The 24303-nt window shown below is 59.7% G+C and overlaps 4 protein-coding genes across 15 annotated transcripts in view; 3 read left to right on the top strand and 1 right to left on the bottom strand.

The window, feature by feature from the left end:
• Positions 1-1326: 1326 nt before the first annotated feature.
• On the bottom strand, positions 1327-7786 carry AK2 (adenylate kinase 2). 4 transcript variants are annotated; one of them, XM_015883557.3, is made up of 7 exons: positions 7644-7786; positions 7206-7331; positions 5607-5717; positions 5432-5526; positions 4778-4850; positions 4009-4204; positions 1327-2160 (listed from the first exon to the last, which is right to left on the bottom strand). In XM_015883557.3, exons 1-7 carry the CDS (start codon positions 7752-7754, stop codon positions 2153-2155), a joined length of 720 nt encoding a protein of 239 aa, XP_015739043.2. In that variant the 5' UTR covers positions 7755-7786; the 3' UTR covers positions 1327-2152. The 4 variants fall into 4 exon arrangements, with proteins under 4 accessions (XP_015739043.2, XP_085374661.1, XP_015739042.2 ...); XM_085518535.1 differs by lacking the exons at positions 7206-7331; positions 7644-7786 and adding an exon at positions 5965-6316; XM_015883556.3 differs by lacking the exon at positions 1327-2160 and having other exon boundaries at positions 3805-4204.
• A 559-nt stretch (positions 7787-8345) lies between these two features.
• Positions 8346-12501, top strand: AZIN2 (antizyme inhibitor 2). The gene is made up of 10 exons (XM_015883554.3): positions 8346-8435; positions 9578-9747; positions 9848-10021; positions 10363-10535; positions 10658-10789; positions 10951-11116; positions 11229-11391; positions 11460-11572; positions 11873-12087; positions 12237-12501. Exons 2-10 carry the CDS (start codon positions 9649-9651, stop codon positions 12373-12375), a joined length of 1374 nt encoding a protein of 457 aa, XP_015739040.2. The 5' UTR covers positions 8346-8435; positions 9578-9648; the 3' UTR covers positions 12376-12501.
• A 529-nt stretch (positions 12502-13030) lies between these two features.
• Positions 13031-13869, top strand: NDUFS5 (NADH:ubiquinone oxidoreductase subunit S5). The gene is made up of 2 exons (XM_015883558.3): positions 13031-13364; positions 13586-13869. Exons 1-2 carry the CDS (start codon positions 13149-13151, stop codon positions 13688-13690), a joined length of 321 nt encoding a protein of 106 aa, XP_015739044.1. The 5' UTR covers positions 13031-13148; the 3' UTR covers positions 13691-13869.
• Positions 13870-16279: 2410 nt separating this feature from the next.
• MACF1 (microtubule actin crosslinking factor 1) overlaps positions 16280-24303 on the top strand; it is a 108944-nt gene continuing 100920 nt past the window's right edge. For 7 of the 9 annotated variants that reach the window (XM_085518556.1, XM_085518568.1, XM_085518572.1 and 4 more), the window contains exons 1-2: positions 16280-16376; positions 17340-17580. In XM_085518556.1, coding sequence (XP_085374682.1) covers positions 17361-17580 — 220 coding nt within the window. In that variant the 5' untranslated portion in view covers positions 16280-16376; positions 17340-17360. The remainder of the gene's footprint in view (positions 16377-17339; positions 17581-24303) is intronic. The other 2 variants (XM_085518551.1, XM_015883404.3) reach the window with 1 other exon arrangement.

Here is a 24303-nt window from a genome sequence, read left to right on the forward strand (position 1 = left end):
CCTGCACTAGGGCTGTACAAACGTGTGCCACGCTCACCCCCCACACAAGCTCTACCCAAGCCAGGGATTTGTGCTCCTTGTCCACAGCACTCGCTCTCTGTGGGGATTCTCCTTTGCTCCCGGGTGAAGGTCGGGGAGCAGATATCGATCAGAAACTTAAGACCGACTGCAGAACAGACCGTCAGGAGCCATCGGACTCATTACTGTGAACCACAAATCCACAGTGAAAGGGTTTTCTGCAGTATCATTCACAGATGGTTTCAGCAGGAAGGGACAAGGCCAGATACTACATTTTTAGGTCTGCAGCACATCTTTAATGGAAAGAGATGGCCCAAGGCTTTCTCATCCCTTCCCCCCAACTGAGACGCTGTTTCTTTCCAGCAGAAATATTGCTGCATTACAGAACAGGTCACTTCCTCTATCACTGAGAATTCAGTGTCCTATTTGATGCAAGTTCTCGTGCTATAAATAGGAATTTTCCCCTTTTATAGCTGCTGAATAATTTCCTAAATGAAATATGAACACAGTTTTCAAAAGAGCGCCTGATAAGCAGCTTGCTGGAGTGAAATCGTTGAGCAGAAGGAATTTACAGCACCTGCAGAGCATCACATGCCGTGGAAAACATTCAAGGTCACAGTGACAGAGACAGGTCACAGAACAGATCCAGCTATGGAGGACAGAAGCTCGTTTGAGCAAAACAACCTCCTGACAGCACCCCAACAATTCATTTTGTGCTCTGCGTTTGGGTGAGATGGTGATCAACTGGAAGAAGCCCAGCTCGGAGAGCCAAGAGCTGCCATCCCACACACTGCAAAGCCAGGAGGAGCAGGCAGAACAGGTTCTGGAAACAGCAGTAGGCAACAGCAAAAGGACAGACTCCCAAACAATGAGGAAGAGCATAATTTAACATCCATCATCAAAAGAAATGAGGGAAGAACAGCACAAACGCAGAAGGAACATAAGCTTGCCTTCAGAAGGTGGAAAATGCTAATTAGAAAGTACAGAAAGGTAATAAAACCATCAGAGCACAGAGAGGCTGCGTGGCTGAGGAGCAAAGGCACCCAGTTATGACGAAGAAACTGGTCCTTTCTGGGGGAAGAAAGCATCAGATACAAAGTCAGCCGGAGACAGCATTGCTATGGTGACATAAAGCACTGAGACACGCTCATTAGAGAACATAGAAGGAATCACAAGCCACGCTGTTAGCTGCACAGAAACGTCCTTGAGATGGGATGAGGCCAAAGGATCCACCCCCTCAACTGTTAGCACGTCGCCTGCCTCCCTTCTTCCACGCTGTCCGCAGGTCAAAAAGGACAAGGCAACAGATACGAAATGTGAAGGGGTTATTTTATTATTGATTCAGAGGTTAGACAAGGCACCATTTGATCTAGAAAGAAATGCAAAAAAAAACCAATTAAGTGTTATTTGTGCAGTCAATTAAAAAAGGTTCTTTTGCATTTCTTCAGCATGATATGAATTCCAGCTTGGTCAAGATCACAGAGAAGCCACTGATTGCCAATGCAGGCGTGGACCAGCAGCGCAGCACTCAGCTCAGCAGCAGCACAACCTGGAGCAGCCTGTGCTGGGGTGGAGGAATGCAGCAGAACAAGAAACACAAAACTTGCAGGAAAACACCACAGCATCCTTTTTTTTGTTGTTGGATTTGTTATTTTTTCCCCCCCTCCTCCTTTCCTACTGCATAAAAGTCATTTGTTCATTTTGGTCCTCACTGACAGGAAGCAGCTTTAGAAATCACAGCAAACCTTCAATAGCCTCCAGTTTCTAAGAGCCAGTAAAACGAGTCCTGAAAGCCCTGGAGAAGCCTGGCGTGGTACCTCGCCTGACCTGCTCAGTGTCAGTGCCCTGGGCCTGGTCACTGCTAGAGATGTTTCTTTGCAATACTTCGGCCTTCCTAAACACTGATTGCTAAGAAAGCCGCCTCCTCTTCACAATGATTCTGCTGAATAAGAAATACAAACAAAAAACAACCAACCCAACCCCTAACCCCCTTGTTTATCACTTCCTTTTTCCTTCCCATCAATTGTAACCCCCCTCCCAGCTGCCCTCCCTGCCTCCCCTGCACCAGGGGAAGGCTGCAATGGCTGATGTAGCAGTGAGCAGCGCTTGGTGGTGTCTCATCTGGTTCATGGAGTCACTCAGCTGGAACAAATGGGAACAGAGAAAAAAAAAATATATTTAGGGAAAAAACCAAAATGGTTTATGGCATAAAAGGCTGTCGAGCTGGATGCAAAGCAAACACAGGGGAGAAAAAGAAATAGAGAGTAGAAGAATGTGTTGTTCTTGTTGTGGAAACTTCAACCAGATTCAGGAATGCCAACTGGCCAGGAACCCTGCACTGTGACAGCATTAGGGCGCTGTGGCTTCCTTTGATTCTCCCAAGATAAAAGCTGCTTCCAGTTTCTTTACATCACTGAGAGGCAGAGCAGCTCTAACACACCTTTTCCTCTGCCCCAGAGCAGACTGGGCACTGCTGCCTTTTCATGGGAAACACAAGTGTGCAGATAACAGCTGTCTGGGGAAACTCGGGCAGCTGATGAAACCAGCACCCTTGGTTACTTTCAAATCCCATCTCTGCACACTCACATGGTTTCAAGAGCAAGAAATGAACTGCTTGCAGTTTCTAGCACTATTTCCAGTTTGCTGAAAAGGAAGAGGGCCGTTGTCCTGGGAAGAACATGTGAGGAAGGAGTCATTCTCAGACTAATTACCAAGAAAAACTGTAAGGGCTTTCAGAGGACTGAGCACCAGTGCTGGATGCAGCCCCCACAACTCAGTGCACTGAGATGAGCCATGTTCCTCAAAAGAGAGGACTTGGGAACAGTAAATCAGTAAACATACATGTAAGGCCAAAGGACGAAGTTCTATCTGGGCCAATCTGCATTTTCAGTGAGATCTTCTAGGCAGGGCTGGAAGCCCACGGGGCAAAGGTTGTCACCAGCCTCACAAGGTTGTATATGGTGGTGTAACAGCTCTGAGATGTCCAAGCACAAAGCACAAATGGGCCGCCAGGACTTGCTCAAGAAACAAGTAAATTTCCATGAGCTCACAAAAAGGGCCACTGGCTGAAGGGCACGTGAGGCCAGTGCTTAATAACTCCGTCCCCTGGGCCTTGAAAAATCATGTTTTGCAATAAGGCTTTATTTAGACATTGGGATCAGGGGAAGCTCAACACACCTTCATCTCCTCAGCCAAAGCCAAGGGAAGGGTGCAGGAATAGAGCTGACATCCAAGTCCTTTTCTTGTTCTCCACAGAACAAATGGCTGCAGAGGCTGTATTCTGAACACAGACTTCACGTTGTTTGGGGTGTTTTTTTCCTTGAAAAAGAAGCCTCTCACCAATATTTGCTATATTGGAGTCCACACCTGAACTGGGACAAGCTTTGAGTCCACAAACAAGAAACTGAAAACCCCCATTGTCACTCACCCTATTTTTGCCCCACAAGCAGCATCAGAACAGAGAGAAAACTGTGCTCCTGGGGAACCTGCTGTCCCACAGGGTAACATGCATTCAATGGAAACAAGTCCACACCCAGCCCTGAGCAGCAGCAGGCTGCACACACAGCCAAGCTCTGCCTCCCACTGCTGCTCATCCTCTGGGGAGCAGCCAGGAATAGCTGGAAGTACAGCTGCTTCTGGGGAGCTACAGCTCTAGAATGAAACCAAAGCCCTTGGACCCAAAGGGCGCAGAGCTCAGTTGTGACAGCTGGTGCCCAGTCACACTGCGACCTCTAGGGGCCGAATCGCCCTTATGTGCACAGACTGACGTTCACATACAGAGATGGAAACCGTTAACAGCTTGTTTAATAGAGAATTAGCAAAGTCCTGTCTTGGGCTGCATCATCCCCTCCTCTTCTACTCTACTTAGCTCTTCACTCTCCCAGGCCCCAAAGAGACAGAGAGAGACAGAGAGACAGAGATGGAGAGAGACAGACAAGGGCAAGCTCCATCCAGGGACGGAGCCCTAAATGAACATAACCAGGTCTTTACATGTTGCTCTCGAGAAGGCTGCCAGGATGCTAGCAAACACCACATCGGGAGACTGGGAGGCATCCACCGCAGTATGGATCCCTCGCTTGCTGTAGTAGGAGACCAGGGGGGAGGTCTGTGTGTGGTAGGCCTTCAGGCGGGTTTTCAAGGCAGTTTCATTATCATCCGAACGGCGGATCAGAGGCTCTCCAGTGACCTGGGAGAAGCAAGGGGACAGTCTCCAGCTAGCTGCAGCCCGGTGCACTCCCCCCTTCTCTGCGCGGCTACAACCCCTGCTCCCCTCCTCCAAGGTTGGCCACAATGCAGCGCTGCAAAGGCGAGTCCCCAGGTCAGCATGGGAGATCGGTGTGAACCCAGAGCAGCCAAACCAAGTCCCAGAGCCGTCACTGAAGAAATGGATTCAGCACGATGGTCTTCCCCTCACACACCATTCTGCTTGCTAAAAGGAGCCCCAAGACCAAATGGCAGCTACAGTTGCTCCCCAGGAGGGAAAGCAGCCGTGACCCACTGCAACTTCAGCTACAGACAGAGGCCACCAATTTGTGACGTGGCACAGCCCAGGCTCCACAGAACAGCCGAACCCTTCACTCATCCCTCTAGGCCTCGCTCCCTGCAGTACTGTTGGCCTTGGCTGCCCAGGCAGTTCCCCAAGCTCCCCAGAAAGGCGGGACAGAAGGTAGGAGAGAAGGAAAGAAGTTTTTTCCAGGGATGCTGCAAAGCACCAGCTAAAGCCAAAGCAATGTAAGCTGTGGCCTCAGAGCTCACATACATCGTCCTTCATGTGCTCTTTCGGGGGTCTGAACTCCTCGTGATAAGAGCGGCCACTTGCTGGGTGAATCAGCCTAAGACAGAAAGCAAGTGTCAGCAAAGGGGCCCTGTGCCAGGATGAGGCTCCTGAACCAGCCAGTCATCAGCACAGGAAAACCTGCAGTAACACAATCAGCTTCTCTCTATTAGAACATTTTCGAGCTATTTTGGTACCAATGGCCACTTAAGTGCGTGGGATAAAAAAAAAAGAAGCTGCACTAGGAAATGGAGAAGGGGAACACAAAGGTGGCAGAGCCACAGCAAACAGCAGGAGACATCTGTGTCCCTGCACAGCCATGACTGATCCCGAACAGGAGGTTCGGCAGTGCCCAAACAGCCTGCATAAAGGAGAAGTAATAGCACTAGAGAAGCACAGACATTAGCTGTCAGACAGCAGGCTTAAGGGCTGAGCTGGGTCACCAGGGTTGTTGATTCATATCAGCAACAGGCAGTGTTCAGATTGGCCCAGGCATGGAAAGCTCAAACAGAGCAGAAATCTAATACAGGGCTCACTGCAGGACTGGTCTGAGTGCTGTGATAAGACCAAAATGATCCCAAACAAGGACAGTCTCCCATGAACTAGGAACGCCCAGAGCTTTTGGGAGAGAAGAGTTACCGTCCTGTGATCCTCCGTATGAGCAGGGAGTCGGGGATGCTGAACTCAATGACGGAGTCCAGTTTCTCTCTCCTCTTCTCCAGGAGCTCATCCAGCTGCAAAAGCAAACACCCAGCTCAGAGAGGCAGATGCAAGCCAAGGGCTCCCCATCTCCCAGAAGCAGCAGCTCATGTACCATCTCAGCCTGCTTCACCGTGCGTGGGAAGCCGTCCAGCAGGAAGCCATTCTTGCAGGGAGGGCTGTCGAGGTTGTTCTCAATCAGCTCCACCACCATCTCATCGCTCACCTGCAAAGAGGAGAGGTGGGTTCATGGTCAGGGCAGGCAGCAGGGATTTACACACAGCTGCCCACAGAGCGGCCGTGCTTGTGCCAGCACCGGAGCCTTTTTACAGCTTTGTTGTGTTTCAAAATGGGCAGCCAACCTTAAGTCAAATTCTCTACAGGTCTTTTTTTTTTTAAAGCCAATTCCCAGTACAACCACTGATAGCGACGTAACCTTCATTTCCTGTTACTTTGTACCTTCACACACACACCTCTGAGTAAGCAGGCCTGGCCAGGAAGGGCAAAGCGTGTGAGCTGCTCATTGATGCTTGTAAACCATGTGTGAAAGTAAATGCCCAAATAGCTGCTGACGAGCTCTGGCCCTGCTGGGCAGCTCTTCCCACGTCACCACCTCAGTCTGTCTCTGGAATCGGTGCCTTCTCTGTGCCGCAGCATTTCAGAAGGTGCTGCAGCCCAGCAATAGGTGCCTGTTCCCAGAGCTCACAGCAGCAGCTGGTGCTGTTTTGTACCTACAGCTGAGACCCAGCAGGAGTCAGGAACAGGCTGTCACTGCACATAAACCGGACCAGGAAGCACATGGGTGGGGAGCAGCCTGGGTAAAGCAACTACACTTCTGTGCTTTCCTGATTACCCCTTTCAGGGAAGAGATTAATGCATAATTGAGCATCAAAAACACATCCTGGCTCCAAGTGCTGCTGTGCTTCCAGCTGAGTTATCAGACAGGCAGAGCACAGCACCAGGACACGGCAGCACAGCACCCCGCACCCTCACACATGTGGCAGATACCAGCACTCTCACCAGATAAGGTCCCTATCTTTCACAACCAGACTCAGTGTTGCAATACACGCTTCAAGCCAAAGCTGGACATACGCCACCTCGTTCCTGAGCCTGCAGTCTCTCCTTGGGGCATTATGAGGCAGTGACAGCTGGCAGCAGTGCCCCACATGTGCCCACATTGCTCAGCTGTGGGGCAGCTCACCATGGTTTGCTCAGGGGATCTAAGTCATATTGAGAGATAATTCAATCTCCAGGACTGAAATGTGCAGGAGAGCCCAACCCTGGGACACAAGTGGCTTCTGCCCAGCATTACAATGTCACACTGCTGTTACACAGCACTACAATGTTACGCTCTCACAGCAACATTCCTAAGTCCACTTTGTCGTTACAGTTACAGGCAACAGAAAATCTGTAACGCAGATGGAAGGAGAAAGTCAACAACCCCACAATGGTCCAGACCTGGAACTGTGTGAAAGCTCCATGACAGAAAGGCACAACGCAGGGCACAGAGGTTACTGGTGAGCAAGGAGAATTGTGATGGGGGAGGATGCTTTTATAGGATGCTCCTCCTGCAGGGTAATAAGAAGCTCACCTTCACCCCACAACCCGCCCTCCCTGCACACACTGTGCTTTGTCACTTTGTTTTCTGACAAGGAGGCACATTCTGTCAGCACACAGCGCTGTCAACCCGCCCCCAGCACCTGCTGCTACCCACCAGCTTCCCCGAATCCATCGTCTCTTTGAGCCTCTTGCCCAGCTCGGAGCCCGATGCCACCATGGCCCGCAGCATGTCCCCCGTGGCCAGATGGCACACGCAGTAGGTCTCAGCCAGCTTGGGAGCCTGCGGGAAAGGACACACAGCAGGTGAGAGCCCAGCAGTGATCTCAATGGCAGCAGCTCGGTTCTGTGCGAGGGGACGCGGCCGCTGCAGTTTCGCCCCCATGGGACGGGCCCCCCCGGCTCCAGACCCACCCGGCCCCGATCCCGTCCCACTCACAGCGGGATGGGAACACACGTCTCCAAACCCTGCGGGAGCCGAGACCGAAGGCCGCACCCGGCGCCCCCGCGGTGCTGCCACGCACCGGCCCATAGAGCCGGGCCATATGGGGCCGCCCCACGCGTGGGCTCCGCACTCAGCCCCGCCCCCCCTCACCTGGGTGCCCTTCCCGGCGCCGGGCGGGCCCAGCAGCACCGCGCGGATCCCCCGGCGGAGCCCAGAACCCGGCGACTGCCCGCGGCCACCGGACTGAGCGCTGGGAGCCATGGCCGACACACAGCGAGCAACAGGGTCACGGTGACACGTGGTGGGAGGGGACACGCACCGAGTGGGCAGGGATACGTACGGGCGGGCGGGGATACGTGGGCAGCGCCATGAATGGGGTTGGGGGGGTGCTCCCTGCACATGGCTGCTAAGGGGGTCCGTGATGGAGCCTGTGCTGAGTATGACTATGGTACAGCTATGCAGGCTCCGGGTTCCTTTCGTGTCCTCCATGCTCTGAGTGTTGTGTTATTAGTGACCAGAGAGAAGGAGTTGCAAATTTACAAGAAAAAGGAAAAAAAAACCAATCCGCTCAGCCTGTGTTGTGAGTGGGGGGGAGCAATGGAGCCGTTCCCGAGCGCACAAATGCAGGCAAAGGCGGACACGGCACCTGCGTGCTTAGAGCCGGCTCTGCTGCTGGGGACACGGGCAGCAGCACAACGGAGGGCAGGGGCAGCTCCTGACATCGCCCCCTGCCAACACCCCCCAGGCAGCGCTGCTCTGTCTGTATCTGCCCGCAGCCGGTTGCCCTGGAAGCTCCGTTGGTATTTTTGGCGCTGTTCCCCCCGAGGATCCCGCGCAGCCACGAGCATCCTCAGAGCGGGGCCGGGCTGCGAGCGGGAGCAGCTCCGGGATGAGCTCCGTGCTGTGCTGCTGGGGATGAGCTGCCAGAGCAACGAGGACGCGGTGAGAGCCCGGGGTGTCTGCAGGGGGCAGCCCCAGCCAAAGGGGGTGGGTGGGCGGGGGGGGGGGATGGTGCTGGCTGTGCTTTGGGAAAGGGATGAAGGATGCTCGGAGGCGGCTCAGCCAATGGGGTGGCCGGGCTCGGTTGCCACGGCCACGGTTGTGAGGCAGAGCAGGAGAAGGTGCTGAGATTTGAAGGGTGTGGAGCTCCCCTCTGGGCAGGGTTGGATGCTCTGTGCTGTAGGGGATGAACTGCTGCAGCTGAGGGCAGTTGGTTCTTGTGGGAGACTCGTGGGCATAGTCTGCTTAAATGCTTCCAAACGTGGGGGAGCTCCCGGGGGGCTGCTGACTTGCCTGGCACAGGGAGGAGGGGAACAGAGGGCAATGCCTGGAGGCACTGAGTTTCAGCAGTGGGCAGTAATGGGGCCTTTGGGGGTGAAGGGTAAGGCCAGAGGAGCTGATCTCATTTTATAAGTATAAAGCTCTCAGAGCCTCCCAGCCCTTTTCCCAGCTCTGGGCTTTGCTGCTGGTTCTTGCTTAATGTGTTACAACACGCTGCTGCTCTCGGCTCAGGGTGGTTTTTCTCCCAGTGCTTATCTGTAATGCTGTAAGTAGGTCCCTGCAGAGGAGGAGCTGCTGTTCAGCTCTGAGAAATGAAACCTTTGTCTCCTGCTTGCTCCTGTTCAGAGGGACAATTTTCCTGTAAAAGCCCGTGGTAAACCTGGCCTATTGGAGTGGAAATGTTTCCTGTGAGCTTGTGTTGGTCTGCAGCTCCCTGTGTTATGGGATGTGCTGGATCTAAGGAAAGAGGCTGCTAAAGCTGCTCCACGAATTGTGCGAGCCAGGAAACACAACTGTGCTGCTCCATGGCGCTGGTGCCAGAACTGCTGCTGAAAAAGACAGCTGCTGTGAACAAAAACACAGCTCTGCACTGCAGGGAAATGTGCCTCCTCCCCCCGGAGAGCACGACTTAACCCTAGCAGTGCACTGAGCTGCTGCTCTGGATAACAGCAGAGGGCTCCCCCCAGGGTGGTGGTCCCTGTACAGCCCTGTGTGGGGCCAGGGGGCACTTGGGGGGCAGGTGGGGACACACACACTGCTGGAGGCTCCGGAGCTCTGCCCCATCACTTCCTTTCTTTTCCCAGCGTGTTGCATTCTTAGGAGCCATAACCTACTACTAGAGGAGGCTTTACTCTAGTGCTGTCACACCTTGACCATGAACGGGTACCTGAATGAGTCCAGTTTCATGATGGTGGAGGAGGGTTTCACCAGCAGGGATCTCCTGGAGAGCACCCTGGTGGAGCTGTGCCGGACGGTGAGGGAGGGCAGCTCTGCTGTGCTCTGCATTAACACCCCCCTCCTGGGAGGAGCTGGACACAGAGCAGCGACTGCTGCTCACCTCAGCTTTACTGCAGGGTGAGCGACAAGCCTTTTTCGTGGCCGACCTTGGGGACATCGTGAAGAAACACCTGCTCTTCCTGAAGGCCTTGCCCCGTGTGAAGCCCTACTTCCCTGTCAAGTGCAACAGCAGCGGGGGGGTGATGCGGCTGCTGGCTGAGCTGGGGGCAGGCTTTGCCTGTGCCAACAAGGTATGGGGGCACAGCTCGGGATGAGCATCCTTTGGGCATTGGTGGGAGACTGGCCGAGGTCACCCTCGTTTTACACGTTTCCACTCACAAGCCAACACGTACAGCAGCAGGAGTCTCCCCCTGCTGCCACAACCCTGCAGCACAGCCCAGAAATGCCCGTCCTGGTTGGGGATTCAGGCTCGCTGCCTCTGACCGACATTTCCTGTCTGTCTCCCCGTTGTCCCGCCTGGCAGGCTCAGCCGGTGTCAAGCTGATGGCTACGAGCTGGTTGGGGCCCGTAGCCAGTCATGGTCATAGCGCTGTTCCCAAAGACCTGCCTCACATGCACTATTTCCCTGCAGACAGAGATTGCAGAGGTTCAAAGCATTGGGGTCCCTGCTGATAAGATTTTCTACAGCAGCCCTTGCAAGCAGGTCGCCCACATCAGATATGCAGCCAGCTGTGGTGTGCAGCTCATGACCTTCGACAACGAGGTGGAGCTGGGCAAGGTGGCCCGGAGCCACCCACAAGCCAGGTGTGTTGATGCAGAGTCTGGAGGCAGCATTGGACAGGGGGGGGCTGTGGTGGGATTCAGAGAGGTGGCTGTGGGGTGGTGGGGAGCCCAAAGACTCCTCAGCAGTGTTTTTTGCTGTGCAGGATGCTTTTGGGTATTGCTGCTGACTCCAGCCCCTCTGCCCATCCAAGCATGATGTTTGGGGCCACGCTCAAGTCCTGCCGACGCCTGCTGGAGTCAGCAAAGGAGCAAGATGTGGAGGTTGTTGGTGTCAGGTAAGGCGTGTTGCCCTCGTCCCTTCGGGGTTGGGCAGCCCTGCAGGGAGCTCTGCCTGCTACAATTCAGGAGCCTACAGAGCACTGCAGGGCTGCACGGTCTGGCAGTGAGGGGCCGCCATGGATCAGGCAGCCCTGCTGAACAGGGTCTGTGCCCTCAGCTTTCACCTTGGGGGACACGGCCTGGAGCCCCAGGTTTTTGCCCAGGCTGTTGCAGAGGCGCAGCTGGTGTTTGACGTGGGTGCAGAACTGGGCTATCGAATGCACCTCCTGGACATCGGAGGGGGGTTTCCTGGCACCGAGGACACCAGAGCCCAGTTTGAGGAGGTATGTGGCTCCCAGTGCTGGCTCTGGGCAGGCAGAGTGAGGCTGGAGCTGGCTCCCTGCCCTGTACTGAGCAGCCTGACTGAGCTCACTCCGGGTACATGTTCCCATCCAGATTGCTGCTGTGATAAACTCTGCCCTGGACACGTATTTCCCAGAAGGATGTGGGGTGCAGATTGTTGCAACCCCGGGGCGATACTACGTGACCTCAGCCTTCACCTTTGCAGCCAGTATCACCAGCAAGGAAGAGGTTCCCGTGGAGCAGCCGGGCTCTGATGGTAAGTGGGACCATGGAACGGGTCTGCCCCTGTGCCCATGTGCCCCTGAGCCTCTCCCTGCTCTCCAGGGGAAGAGTCTGGCAGCAAGAAGAGCCTCGTCTATCACCTCAGCGATGGCATCTATGGCACCTTCAGCTCTGTCCTGTTTGACAGTCCCTGCCCCAAACCTCTGCTGCACAAGGTGAGGATCCAGCCTGGCTGGGGGGAGCCCTGCAGAGCAGTGTGGCTTCTCCTGTGCTGTGAGATCTGCTTTGGTCTGTGCAGTCCCCGAGAGCACTTTGGGACTAATAGCTGGTCCCTGGCTTCTTAGGGCTTCCCTAAGAAGGGAAACCTGCTGCCATTGTCATTTCTGGGGCCACCTGGGTTAAATTTAGGAGTATCTCTTCTGTTATGGGGCTGGATTCTCATCTTGCATAAACCTGCTTGGTGTCATGGTGCAGATGCCCTCATCTCATGTGGCCACATGATCTGTCCCCTGCAGAAGCCCTGCCCGGAGCAGCGCTTGTGCAGCAGCAGCCTCAGGGGTCCCCTGGGTCCTGCAGAGGACCAGATTACAGATGATGTGGAGCTGCCTGAGCTGCAGGATGGGGACTGGCTGATCTTCCAGGACATGGGTGCCTACACCATTGCGACGTCGTCCCTGTGCGGTGGGTGTCCCCGGCCACACGTCACCTATGCCATGTCCCGCCTGGCCTGGTAAGAGAGAGCCCTGTGTGAGCAGGCTGAGGGCAGGACTGCCAGCGGGAGACACTGAGCTGCCCTTGATCTGGGCTCTCTGCCGAGGGAGGGGGCAGATCTGGGGTAACCATCATTTTGCTGCCTGCTCCCTCCTATCTCTGCTGCAGGAAGGCCGTCCAGCTCCTGCAGGGGAAGCTGCCACCAGCAGATGACCATGAGAGCAGCTGCACCCCGCTGTCCTGCGGATGGGAGATGGTGGAGTCCCTCTGTGTCCCCCCAGTCTTCACCCCAGCCGGCATCATCTGAGCAGGGGGAGCCCACGCCATCACCCCGCTCCCCTGGGGCTGCAGGCAGAGCTCAGCACGGAGCAGTCCTGCTCCTCCTGCTCGTACGGTGCTGTGTGTTATGGTAATAAATGGGTGTTGAACCTGGCTCGGGCTTTGCCACGAGGACCCCCCTGGCTTTCCGTGCCCTCCCTGTGCCTGTGGAAGATCCGGCTGGGTGAGCAGCACAACGAGGCCGTGCTCATCGGGGATGCCAAAGCGTTTTGTCCCCAGCCTTAGAGGTGCCCCGGGGCGCGGGGGGTTGTGCGGGCAGCAGTTGTGGGTGCTGATGGGGGGTGGCTGCGGCTCATTGGGAGCCTTAACGAACCCTCCTGCCCTAATAACACTTTGGAGGATACTGGGGGCAGCGGGGACCGTGTAAGACATTACACGGGGAGCACCGGGGGCTGCGGCACAACGTGGACCCGGGGCGGGGTCGCTCGGCGGTGCCGCACAGACCGAAGGGGGCGCTGGGGCGCGGCGGACAGTTCCCCCTCCGTGCCGGCAGGGGGCGCCGCAACGAGAGAGAGGGAGAGAGGGAGGGCTCGTGCCCCCGTCTCTTTGGTTCCGCCGTCAAGCGCGGCTCGGGTGTCGCGGTTGCGGTCGCGCTTGACGGCGGGCAGTGTCGCAAAAGCCCCGTGAAGGACGGCGTTGGGCCGGGGCGGCGGGAGGCGGAGCGGGGCCGGTTCCGAACGTACGGCGGTGCCGCAATAGGGTCAGTGTCGGGAGCGGGGTCACAGCACCAGCAGCAGCACGATGCCGTTCTGGGACCTGCAGCGGCAGTTGGGCATCGACGTTGACCGGTGGCTGCTGCGGCAGAGCACGACGCAGCCGTACGGGATGGCCGGGGCGTGCCACGCGTTCGAACGGGAGTGGGTGGAATGTGGGCACGGCCTGGGGCAGACACGGGCACAGCGCGAGTGTCAGCCCGAGTACCAGGACTTCATGGAGTGCATGCACCGCACCAAGACGGTGAGCGATGTATGGGGGGATAGGGTGTGTATGGGGGTATATGGGGGTATATGGCTGTGTATGGGGGTATATGGCTGTATATGGCGGTATATGGGGGTATATGGCTGTATATGGCTGTATACGGCTGTATTGGGGGCACCGGGATGGGGCACAGCGCCCTCAGGGTCCTCAGGACCCAGCGCCGTGTGTTGTGCTCTCTGACTGTCCCCGTGCTGTGCCAGGCCCAGCGGCTGAAAAAGATCCTGGAGCAGCGGGACAAGATGATCAAGGAGGGGAAGTACAGCCCGCCCGAGTGCCACAAGGGGGAGAAGGACACGCGGCCCTAAGGGACCTGCGGGGACACGACACTGCAGCCATGGGAGTGACAGCACGGAGAGCACCAAGTGCAATGGGTTCTGCTGCAGACATAACGTGGCGGTGCTGGGGAGGGCTCTGCCAACAGCAAAGGGAGCAATGGCAGCACTGGGTGTCATTGCTTTGACCAGTAAATGTCTCCTTTGGAGCAGCTCTGCTCGACCTTGTCTTTCTTTCTGACCCCCTTGAAATGCTGCCCTGATGCTGGGGGTGACCGGGAGCTGACGGTGCTGTGCCCTCTCTGACTGGGATTTGGGCAGCAGCTTCCACACTCAGTTTCTCTCCCACCCTTCAATCCGTGTGAGATTCCCCCCACGCAGGCTTGGAAGCTTTGTTCTGTAATGTCAGCTCCATCCATTGAATGTGCAACATGCACTGATGGCAGCAGCCCTGGAGCTCTGGCAGCTGGGGCTGCCCGCATCAATGTGCTTCCCCTTTTAGAAGGAAGATTTCTCCCCAGACCCTCCAAATTCAGCACAGTTTTGTAACAGCATTAAAGCAGTGGAGTACCTGGAAGTTGAGAGGGGGGATGTCTGTGTTTTAATCCAGGGTTTTAATACCAGTGATTGTGGGTTTAATGCTTAATCTTTGATCCAGGTAAAGCATGTGAGGTTCCCGATCCTCACAAATCCCCACACTGAGGCAGCAGATGACAGCAGTGTGGTTCCAGCTGCAGCAGGCAGGGCTGGGCTCTGCTGAGGGGGCTCCTGGTGCCATCCCGGGGGGTTTTGCCCCTTGTAGGACCTGTGCCAGCCCACAGAGGCTGCTCTCCAGCGAGAGAGAAAAGTGCAGAGCAAAACCCTGGCGAGTTGCTGCTGTCGGGAGTGACTCATGTAATTGAGCTGCCCAGATGTCAGAGGAGATGCTGAAATACATCCAAACACTTCTGCCTCCCAAGTGGCTCTTTAGACCGATCCAAAATCTAATTGTTCTGCAGTAGCTGTGAATGCAGCCGGGGGCAAACGGTGCAGCAGCGGGGATGGAGAGCAGCTGAGACCTCGTAGTTAAAAGCCGAGTGGGAAGCTTGGGCTGATAAGGGAGGTTATCAAGGAGCCGATGACAAACATTGAGTTCGTGGAGAGACAAATGCATCTCTGGAGAGGAGCGGGGATGGAGGCAGAGGGGCCAGGATGAGCTGAAACTGCAGCTCCAGGAGCCTCTCGCTGGGTGCTGCTCCCACACTGCACTCCCAGAGCTCTCCTCCACTGAGGTCCTCCCTCGTTCCTTCCCACAACCTGAAGTCTGCTGGGGTTTGGGGAGGAAGGAGAGCCCTGCAGCCCCAGGTGGGAGATGAAGAATTGATACGAAGTCAGGGAAAAGGCAGCTGGGGCTGCAGGCTTCAGCAGAGGCTCTGATGAGGGAGAGGGGTCCTACCGCAGGCACAGCAATGGGTCCATCCACAAACCCATCCCTCATTGCCGGAATGGGATGGAGTGGCTCAGGAGGACGCGTGCAGTCAGTGCTGCAGCCCCCAACCCCCCCCCAGCCCATAATAACGACTCCCCATCCCCATGCAGCAAAACAACACGTGGCCTTAACCCAGATTTGCAGCACAAATAATCCAGATCAACAACGACACACTGCGAGGGAGCCTTGGAAATGCATTTTGGGTGTGCAGTGTGTGCAGGTTGGAACAGGCAGCGTTTCCTGGCCACCTCTCCTCATTTATTTGGGATTTAACATGGTGCAGATTTGCCTGGTTGCTTTGAGGTCTCCACAAGGGATGGGGCCGAGCCCTGGTGTGTGGCACTGAGCAGAGGGGACAGAGGGACACATCCTGCAGGACAACGGTGGTTGCTCAGCCCTGCATGTGATTCCATCCCCGCTGGGCTCTGTACCCGGCCGTGCTGGGGATGTACATTGGGCATCTGCCCTCGGTGGGTTTCAGCCGAGTTCCCCTGCCTGCTGTGCCTTGAGCTGGAGGGAAACACGCAGCTCTCACGGCTGCAGGGTGCTCAGCATCGCCTGCCCCTGACCCCAGGAGCTTGGGAGGTAACCGTGGGACGGACTGCGATGAGAAATGAGAACCCACTGGAGAGAAATGCCGTGAGCGGGTGGCTGTGCCCAGACCCCGGGGCACAGGGGCGATAGGCCCGGCTGCCTGCAGCACCCCGGCTGCAGCTGTACTGGTCCGGGGCCGTGGCACGGATCTTCTGTCCCTCGCACCCCGCTCATGGCCCCGCTGTGCTCCCGGCACCACTGCGACTGATCGATGAGCGCTGTAATTAGCTGCTGGGGGGAGGCAGGGATCGGGGGAAGGCTGTGCGAGGTGGGGGCGGAAGGGGGCTGTTGGGTGCCCTATGGAGGCCCTGGGAACGGGGCCGCGTGTAGGGGAGGGGGGCGCTGGGACTTGGGGTTCACAGGGGATGGGGGCACTCTGGGGCAGCAGCCGTGCTGGGGCTGCCCTGAAGAACGCCCGGTGTGGGGTGGCCCGATGTAGAGATGCCCGGCGGGGCTGGCGCAGGGGCGGGCACCAGGACCCCCCCCCCGCCGCTCCGTTGCCGCCCCGGTGGGCAGGGCCGGGCCGGGCCGGGGGAGGCGCCGAGCGGCGGAGCGGGGAGAGCGCAGCGGGGCCGTACCGGGAGCGCACGGCGGCGCCGGGAACGGCCGCACCGAGAGCGGAGCGGGAGCGCCGCGCTCTGCCCGCACCGAGCCGGGGTGAGCTGGAACCGGGATGCGGCGGGAGAAGCTGCGGGGCGGGGATGGAGCGGAGTCGGGCGGCAGCGGAGAGCGGGGATGGAGCGCGGAAAGGCGGCGATGGGGACGCGCTGCCCCCGCACCTGCGGCCCCCCGCACAACGCTGCCGGCCCCGCAACGCTCCGCACGCCGGGATGCGTTTTCCGCAGCTTTTCGGTGGGGGTGAATGAGGCACGGCAGCCATCCCCAGCCATCCCCAGCCATCCCCAGCCATCCCCAGCCTCACGTTCTTTCCATCTTTTTTTTCCTTTTTGGGGGGGGGTCTCTTTGTTCGCGTTTTGCTGATGAAATGATGGGGATAAGGAAAGGCTCCGCGCGATGGAGGGCTGTGGCACAGCGGCTGTGGGAGCTCCACTCGTTTCGGGTTCATTTCCCTGCTCGAGACAGAGGATACAATGGGGATGATTTTAAATACGCCTCATGCAAGGTGCTCATTTGCCCAGCGTGTGTGTGTGTGCCGCGCAGCTCTGCCCCTGCTCGCTGCAGGGAGCCCTACCATTTTCTCCTGACACAATTAATGGGGTTTTTAAGGCTGCTCCCACTCGGAGGGGAAAAAAAAATCCCAGGTACAAAGGGCAGCGCGGGTCTGATGGCTTCTGCTCGTGCCGAGCACAAAGAAATGGAGCCCAGAGGCTGCGCTGTGCTTTGTGGCACCGAGCCGGTGCCGGGGATGTGGGTTTTGGGCGGAGGGCTGGCTGCGCTGCCGGCCCCGTTCCCGGGGCAGTGGCTTCCCGGCAATGGGGGAAACTGAGGCAGCGCTCGGGAGCGGCGGGAGGACCGATTTCCCGATGCGGGAGGGCGTGCAGACGTCGACACGAGGGAGACGTGGCCGTGGTGGGACGGTCCTTCCTCTGTCCCCCGGCGACCGCGGTGGGAGGGAGCCGCCGTTGTCCCGTTGTCACGCGGTGTTCGCTCCTCCCGCAGGCTGCTGCCCGCGCCGGGGCCATGTCGTCCTCCGACGAGGAGACCCTCAGCGAGCGGTCGTGCCGGAGCGAGAGGTCGTGCAGGAGCGAGCGGTCGTACCGCAGCGAGCGCTCGGGCAGCCTCTCCCCGTGCCCCCCCGGGGACACCCTGCCCTGGAATCTGCCCCTGCACGAGCAGAAGAAGCGGAAGAGCCAGGACTCGGTGCTGGACCCCGCCGAGAGGGCGGTCGTCAGAGTTGCAGGTAACGCAGCCCGGGGTGGGGTCTCCCAGCGGTGCTGGAGGTGACGGTAGCAGCCGTCCCTGCCCCCCATGGAGCCACAGCACGGGATGCCCCCTTTGGAGCTCCGTGGTGCTGGGGAGAAGGTGGCCAGGGTGACCCTGGTGTGGTGGCCATCAGCTGCCATTGGCTGCCGGTTGGTACGGGTTGGGGTGGATGGGAAGCATTTCTGGGTGTGTTTGTGCCCAGAGGTTGGGAATGGTGCTCACAGGTGAGATGGGGGAACAGCCCCACGCAGGGCAGGGGGATGTGGCCTTTGGTGGCGGTGAGGTTTGGCTCCGTGGTGGCTTTGATCATGGCTGTGGTTCAGGTCCTGCTCTCAGCTGATGACGGGTCACCTCTGCAGCTCACGGGGTGACGTTAGGCCTCAATAAGGGCTGAGCGGCTCCTTGCTGGAGCGATGCCCCTGGACAGACTCAGGCAGGAATTCGCCCTGGGAGGTTTGGGGTTTCCTCCCGGGTTTGGCTGCGTGCCGGGGCTGCTCCTTCACCCCGATGGCTTCTGAGGCAGCCGGTGCCAAACCAAAGGGCCACGCTGAGCCCTGACTGTGCTGGTGGCACCAAGTTCCCCTGAGGGCTCTCAGGGTGGAGGAGCAGGATGCTGACTGCCGTGCTGGGATGTTGGCACCTCCAAACCCCTCCAAGGAGCCCCAGGGAAACCTCAGACCCCGGCTTTGGTCTGCCTATGGGAAAGCACGAGACCGAGCCCTCAGTGCCCACCAGCCCCCGCCTCGCCCCGCGCTCCAGTACCAGCCTCGGCCCCGGCACACGGCGCTGTGTGCGCTCTCACGTGCTCAGGGCAGGAAGAACCAGTTGATTCAAATGAAGGCTCTGCAAGCGCCGTCTGGGACCGGGGGGAGGCAAATGCGTGGGGCGCGGCCCGGCCCCACCGGCAGCGCCGCGGGCAGCCAACAGCCGCCCCGTCCCGCCCCGGTCCCGTCCCACCCGCGCAGCCCCGCTGCGGGCACCGGGATGGGGATGCCGAGCGCCCATCATCGCGCTGGGTCGATCCAACCCGTGATTAAAGGCGAAGAAATGTCACAGAATCCGGTCTCATGCAGATTTCCCATTAAAAATAACTCGCGCGGTGCAAACAGACAGAGCCGAGCCGGGAAGAAAGAGTCGGAGACAGTTTGGTGTCAGCGGTTTGTAAAGGAGCTGAAATGTGGATTCGGAGCTTTGTGTTACACAACTGCTCACCCCGCACCCGGGGGGGGATCGGTCCCTTTGTGTCCGGGTTGGGCTCAGTGAGCGGGGCGGGGTCACTGCGGGCACAGCGCCGGGGTCGTGCCCGGCCCTCAGCCCCTTGCAGCCCCCCCAGCGCTCTCTGTGCCCCGGGGGAGCGCGGTGGCACCGCCGGGACCGCGCCGTCAATATGGGCCGGGTGGTCACGGTGCCCTCTATGGCCACCGGAGCGAGGAAATGGGGACGTGGCGGCGTCCCAGGCGGGGCAGAGCGACACGATGGGGCCGCGTGTAACTGGGGGTGACGGCGGCGGTGCGGGGCCGCTCTTCAAGTACCCCAAACACGTTTAGCCCTCGTTTACCGTGTTGGGGCAACGGCTCAGGGTCTGGGGCTGTGGAGCGGCGCTGGGCCGTACCGGGTGCCGCTGGGCGCTGATACCGGGCGGTTTCCCCCCCACTCGGGACGCGTTTGCGGGCATCGCTCCTTTGTCCGTCGGCGGCGCCCGGCGCGTCGTGTGCGGGGGGAGCGGAGCTGGGGGGCGGCCGGGGGGATCCCGGGGAGGGACCGCGACCCCCGTGAGCGCGGAGCTCCGTGTGCGGGGCACAGGTGCCGCAGGGCCGTGGTGCCGTATGTGCCGTATGTACCGTATGTGCCGTATGTGCCGTATGTACCGTATGTACCGTATGTGCCGTATGTGCCGTATGTACCATATGTACCGTATGTGCCGTATGTGCCGCAGTTCCGTGCCGGGAGCGGGGCCGGCCCCGGGGCCTCGGATCCTTCGGTCGCTGTTTGCGGGGCTTTGTGCGTTGCCGCGGTTACCGCTCGCTCGGCCCCGGTTGCCATGAGAACGGCGCGACCGGGGCCAAAAAGCCGCGTCCTACGGCGGCCCCGAACCCGGGAATCGCCCCACGGGAGCGGGGGGGGGCGGGGCCGGGGGGGTAACGCGGCATCCCCGGTGTGCGGGGAAATGAACGGACGGCGGGATGCCCGCTGGGTGCGGGGGATGGGGGTTGATCTCCGCCCCCGGGAGGCGCCGACACCGCGTGTCCGGCAGGGGGCGCCAGAGAGCGAGGAGCAACTGGGAGGGGGCGGGGCCGGGGGCGGGCGGGGCCAATCGGCGGGCGGCGTGGGAGGGGGCGGGGCCTCGAGCGGGTGGGCGTGGCTTCAGGCCGGTGGGCGTGTCCGGGGCGGCGCGGGGCGGAAGCGGAGCCGAGCACAACGCCGGGATCCGCCGCTCCGAGCCCGGCACAAAGGGCCGCCATGGCCGGGTACGTGCCGGGGCTGCTCCCGGCCGACCGCAGCCAGGAGAAGGACTTCGTGCAGGCCTACGAGGACGTGCTGGAGCGCTATAAAGGTACGGTGCCACACAGCGGCCCGCCGGGCCCGGCGCTGGAACGGGCTGCCCGCGGGTCCCGGTGCCGGGGCTGCGGTACCGCGGGGCGGGCGGCTCCGCGCTGCGGCTGGATTCCAGCAGAACCGGTGTCCAGTCCCGGTGCTCAGTCCCGCTGTACAATGTCCCCGCGCCCCGTGTCGGTGCCGTTCTGGTGCTCGTGCCGTTATCGCTCCGTTATCGCGCCGTTGTACCGGGGGCGGCCGATCCCGGGGCCGCGCGTTGTCCCCGTTTCCCCGCCCGGATCCGTCCTGATGCGCCGCGGGGTCGGCGGGGCGGTGCGACCCAACGTGCGACCCAACCGGTCCCGCCGTGTGTCCCGCCGTGTGTCCCGCCGTGCGCCCCGTCGCTCCGCTCTGTCGGTACCGGACACGGACGGATCGCGCCGTGTCCGCGCCCTCGGCCCCGCCTGGCAATACCCGCCGGGGTGTCCGCGCCGCTGCGCTGGCGGTGTTGGGTCACGGGTTGTTTCAGTGTAGGGGAAATGAGTCTGTTGGAGTTTTTCCTGCTCCTTTTTCCCTTCCCATCTCCCCTCCTCCCCCCGGTCTCACCGTTGCTGGACGGCACCGATCCGGGGGTTGTTGGGCCGCCGGCCGCCTCCCGGCCCCGCTGCGGAGCTCTCCTTGTCCCGTTCGGACTCAGGTTCCTCCCGGCTCATCCCTCCCACATCTCATCGTTCAGGAATGGGCCTCGGGCTGGCAGCACGGGGCAGGTGGGCGCTCGGTGCTGCCCCCACAAACACGGGGAGCAGCTTTCTGCACTGAGCTGCTTAATGAAAAATGGCCTCGATGCTTCAAACGAGCAGTGGGGCCTCTGCCTATGGCCGGACCAATGGGCACCGCTGCGCTGTGCCTGTCTCCCGGCTGTGGAGCTGCTCTGGAGCTGCAGAGCAGGGGTTAAGCAGATGGCACATCCCCGCGATTCCTTTATCAGCCTCCTGGTGTAGGCAGCTCAGATGCTGAGCGTGACTGGGCTGCCAGGTAGGTGTTGTGCAGCGCTGCTGCCGGACTGCGCTGCTCTGAGCCGTGGGCGCCCCGTGGGGCTGAGCCGTGGGGCTGAGCCGTGGGGCTGAGCCATGGGGCTGAGCCATCCAGCTGCACCCCGGTCCTGGGTGGGAGTGGGGATGGGGTGTGTGGGCTGCAGGCTGTGCACTGCACTGATTGCAGCTCCCATTGCCCTCAGTGTGTGCACGTAGATTGAACTGGTCTCCATCAGCCTCCCCTGGGGGCACGGGGTCCTCTGCAGTCAGTGGGTGAGCATCCCAGCTGCGCCCAGTGCTGTCACACCCAGGGGCTCGGCCCAGCCCCGTTGCCTCATTGCTGGGTGGTGAAGCTGTGCACATGCTGGGACGTGCAGCCACGCGCTCCCAGCATCGCACCGGGAGCTGTGGGGGAGCTTTGGGGGGGCTCTGTGCTGGGATGTGCTGCCGCAATGCACATGGGGGCTCTGAGCAGGAGGAAGGGCTCTGCATGTTTGTACCCAGCACGGGGCTGGGCCCCGCTCCCATCGCTGCAGGAGTGCAGCCCCACGCTGCAGGGCTCTGCTGACTGCCCAGGTGCACCCGGTGCTGCATTTCTGTGCTCAGAGCGCTGGAACATGAACTAATCAATCCTGGTGAAATCCGCCCTTCAAGATAATTAATGTTTCGGGGGGTCACGGGTAGAACTTCAGAGCTGTAGCGTCAGCACATCCATCTCGCAGTCATTTCCCCGTCCATCTCCTCACCCTCCCTATTTCCTCTCCCTTCTCTGTGCATCGGGGTTGGGGCAGCAGGGGACGGGTGTCTCTGCATCTCCCTGACCTGCTGTTATGGAGGGGACGGTGCTGCTGGGCTGAGGGCGTCCTTGTGTGCAGGGAGGGGAAGGATCATGGCACGGAGCTGCTTGGAGCCTCCTCGTGTGCCTGGAGCTCTTTTTTCCCACTGTTCCTTCTCTGCCCTGGGGAAGGCAGCTGGATGGTGTGTCCAGGTCCCACCTGCACCCTGCTGGGCTGGTGGGCAGCCCTGAAGGTGCGGGGATGGCAGCTGTGGCCGTTGAGCTGCCGTTACCATTCCATCCTGCAAAGATAAACATCATTCCTCGGCGGTGATGAGTGTGAGCTGCACGAGGGCTGAGCCGCCGGCGGGGCTGGGCAGCGCTATGGAAGGAAATGCTTCTTCCTCTTCTTAGGAGCTGCCCCTGCGTGGGGCTCTGTGCAGTGGAGATGGCACAGATGCCCCCTGGGGCTGGTGGCTCTGCTTCTGGGAGGCAGAGGGAGGTGCCGGCATCTCCTGTATGGGCGGACATGGGGGTCAGGAGGGTGATGCATTGCAATGGGCTGCTGCTGGCACAGCCGGACCTGTGAGCCTCAGTGTGCTGTACTGCTTTGCTGGTGGTTGCGGTGGGACAGCAGGAGCCGCAGCTGCTGTGTTCCCCATGGCAGGACGCGCCCTGCCTCGCCTGCCCGGCGTTCTGCTGCCTTCGAGGTGCCGTCATCGTCTCCGTGGGACGCGGTGGGGCCTCTGGGGCTGCCCCACCTGTACAACAGAGCCGTGGCTGTGTGCGCCGTGCTGAGCGCTGGGTGCTGCTCTGTGCCATTCTGCAGGACAATGCCGACGTGCTTCAGGGAGCAAAGCGCCGGGCGCTGTGTGCGGCAGCGCTGCGGTCACTGCTGGCACAGACACGGTGCTGGTGGTACCTGGTGCCGAGGAGCTTTGATCTCATCCCGGCAGTGGCGGGGCCTCCTCGCTCCTTCCTTTGATGGCACGGTGCCGTGTGGGGCTGAGCCCGGTTCTCTCCTTCCCTCCCAGGGGATGCGGAGCTGCTGCCCGGCTGCTGGGTGCCCGCCAGCCCCGACCCAGAGCTCTCCTTTGTGTCTCTGGGCTCAGTGCAGTGGGAGCAGAGCAGAGTGCGCCGACCTCCTGGAGGGAAGTGAATAAAAGGGATTTTTTTTTTCTTGCTGATTCCTGGAAGTGTTGTGATGGCATTGCTTGAATACCAGGGGTGATGAATCTCTGTATAGGCACCTAAAACAAACCCTGGGCCGCCAGGGACTGCGGTTTCCAATTCCTCCTGTCCCTGCAGGAGCTCCCGTGGGCTCTGCTCACGTCTGGGTGCCCCAGGTGTGGTCTGTGGCCGCCGGCACCAAGTCAGCTCTGGTTGTGTGGGGCTGAGCCGACACTGTCAGCTCGAATCCATCGCATCCCCAGGAAGGAGCTGTGTGCACCGACTGCTGCTCAGAGGGGAGCAGCGGGCAGAGCCGGGTGGGTCTGTGCAGGGCTGTGGGCTCACATCACAGACCACCTCACCGGGGCTGAATCCCAGCTGTATTTTCCATGGAGGATGAGGCAAGCAGTGCTGCGGGGCGAGGAGGGGCCCTGGGTGCGATGACAGCGCGGTGACGACATGCCCAGCACGGGGAGCGGCGTGGCTGTAATGACAGGGCTGATCACCTGCACTGCACGTCCCCATCCGGCACAGCCAAACCAACCTGCCCTGTGGGCTCCACGTGAGCACAGCACAGCTTGTCCTACCTGGCTGCCACCCTCAGGGCAGAGGAGCTGTGTTGGGTGCTGGTGGGTGAGTGGTTGGGTGCTGCTCATGGCTCTGCTCTCTGCTGTCCCCATGGACTCTCTGCTGTCCCCTCGGGCACTCGGTCCTTTGCCCAGCACTGCACTGTGTGTCCTTGTCCCATGTCCCCAGCAGCCAGCCTCGCAGCATCCCCACTCACAGCATCCCCACTCACAGCATCCCCACTCACAGCATCCCCACTCACAGCATCCCCACTCGCAGCATCCCCACTCACAGCATCCCCACTCACAGCATCCCCACTCACAGCATCCCTGCTGGGTGCTGCCTGCGGCTCCTCCCTCCCCTTCCTTCCTTCCTCTCTGGAAGCCCAGAACTGATGTCTCAGCTCTGCCCTCGCTTGTCTGGGGGACTGGGCATGCGGCCAGGGCTCAGGGACATGCTCAGCTCCGGGTTGGGGGAAGCCCGCTGAGCTGTGCTCGCTCCCAAAGGCACAGAGGATGTTTGTGGTACTGAGCTGGGGAGGTGATGTTCCAAGCCGGGTTGTGGGGTTTTGTGTGTGTGGATGCATCCCATGCAGGGTGGGGGATCTGCAGCACGGGCT

The sequence above is a fragment of the Coturnix japonica genome, chromosome 17, assembly GCF_054131305.1.
Source record: "Coturnix japonica strain WE chromosome 17, WE-NBRP24, whole genome shotgun sequence".
NCBI lineage: Eukaryota > Metazoa > Chordata > Aves > Galliformes > Phasianidae > Coturnix > Coturnix japonica.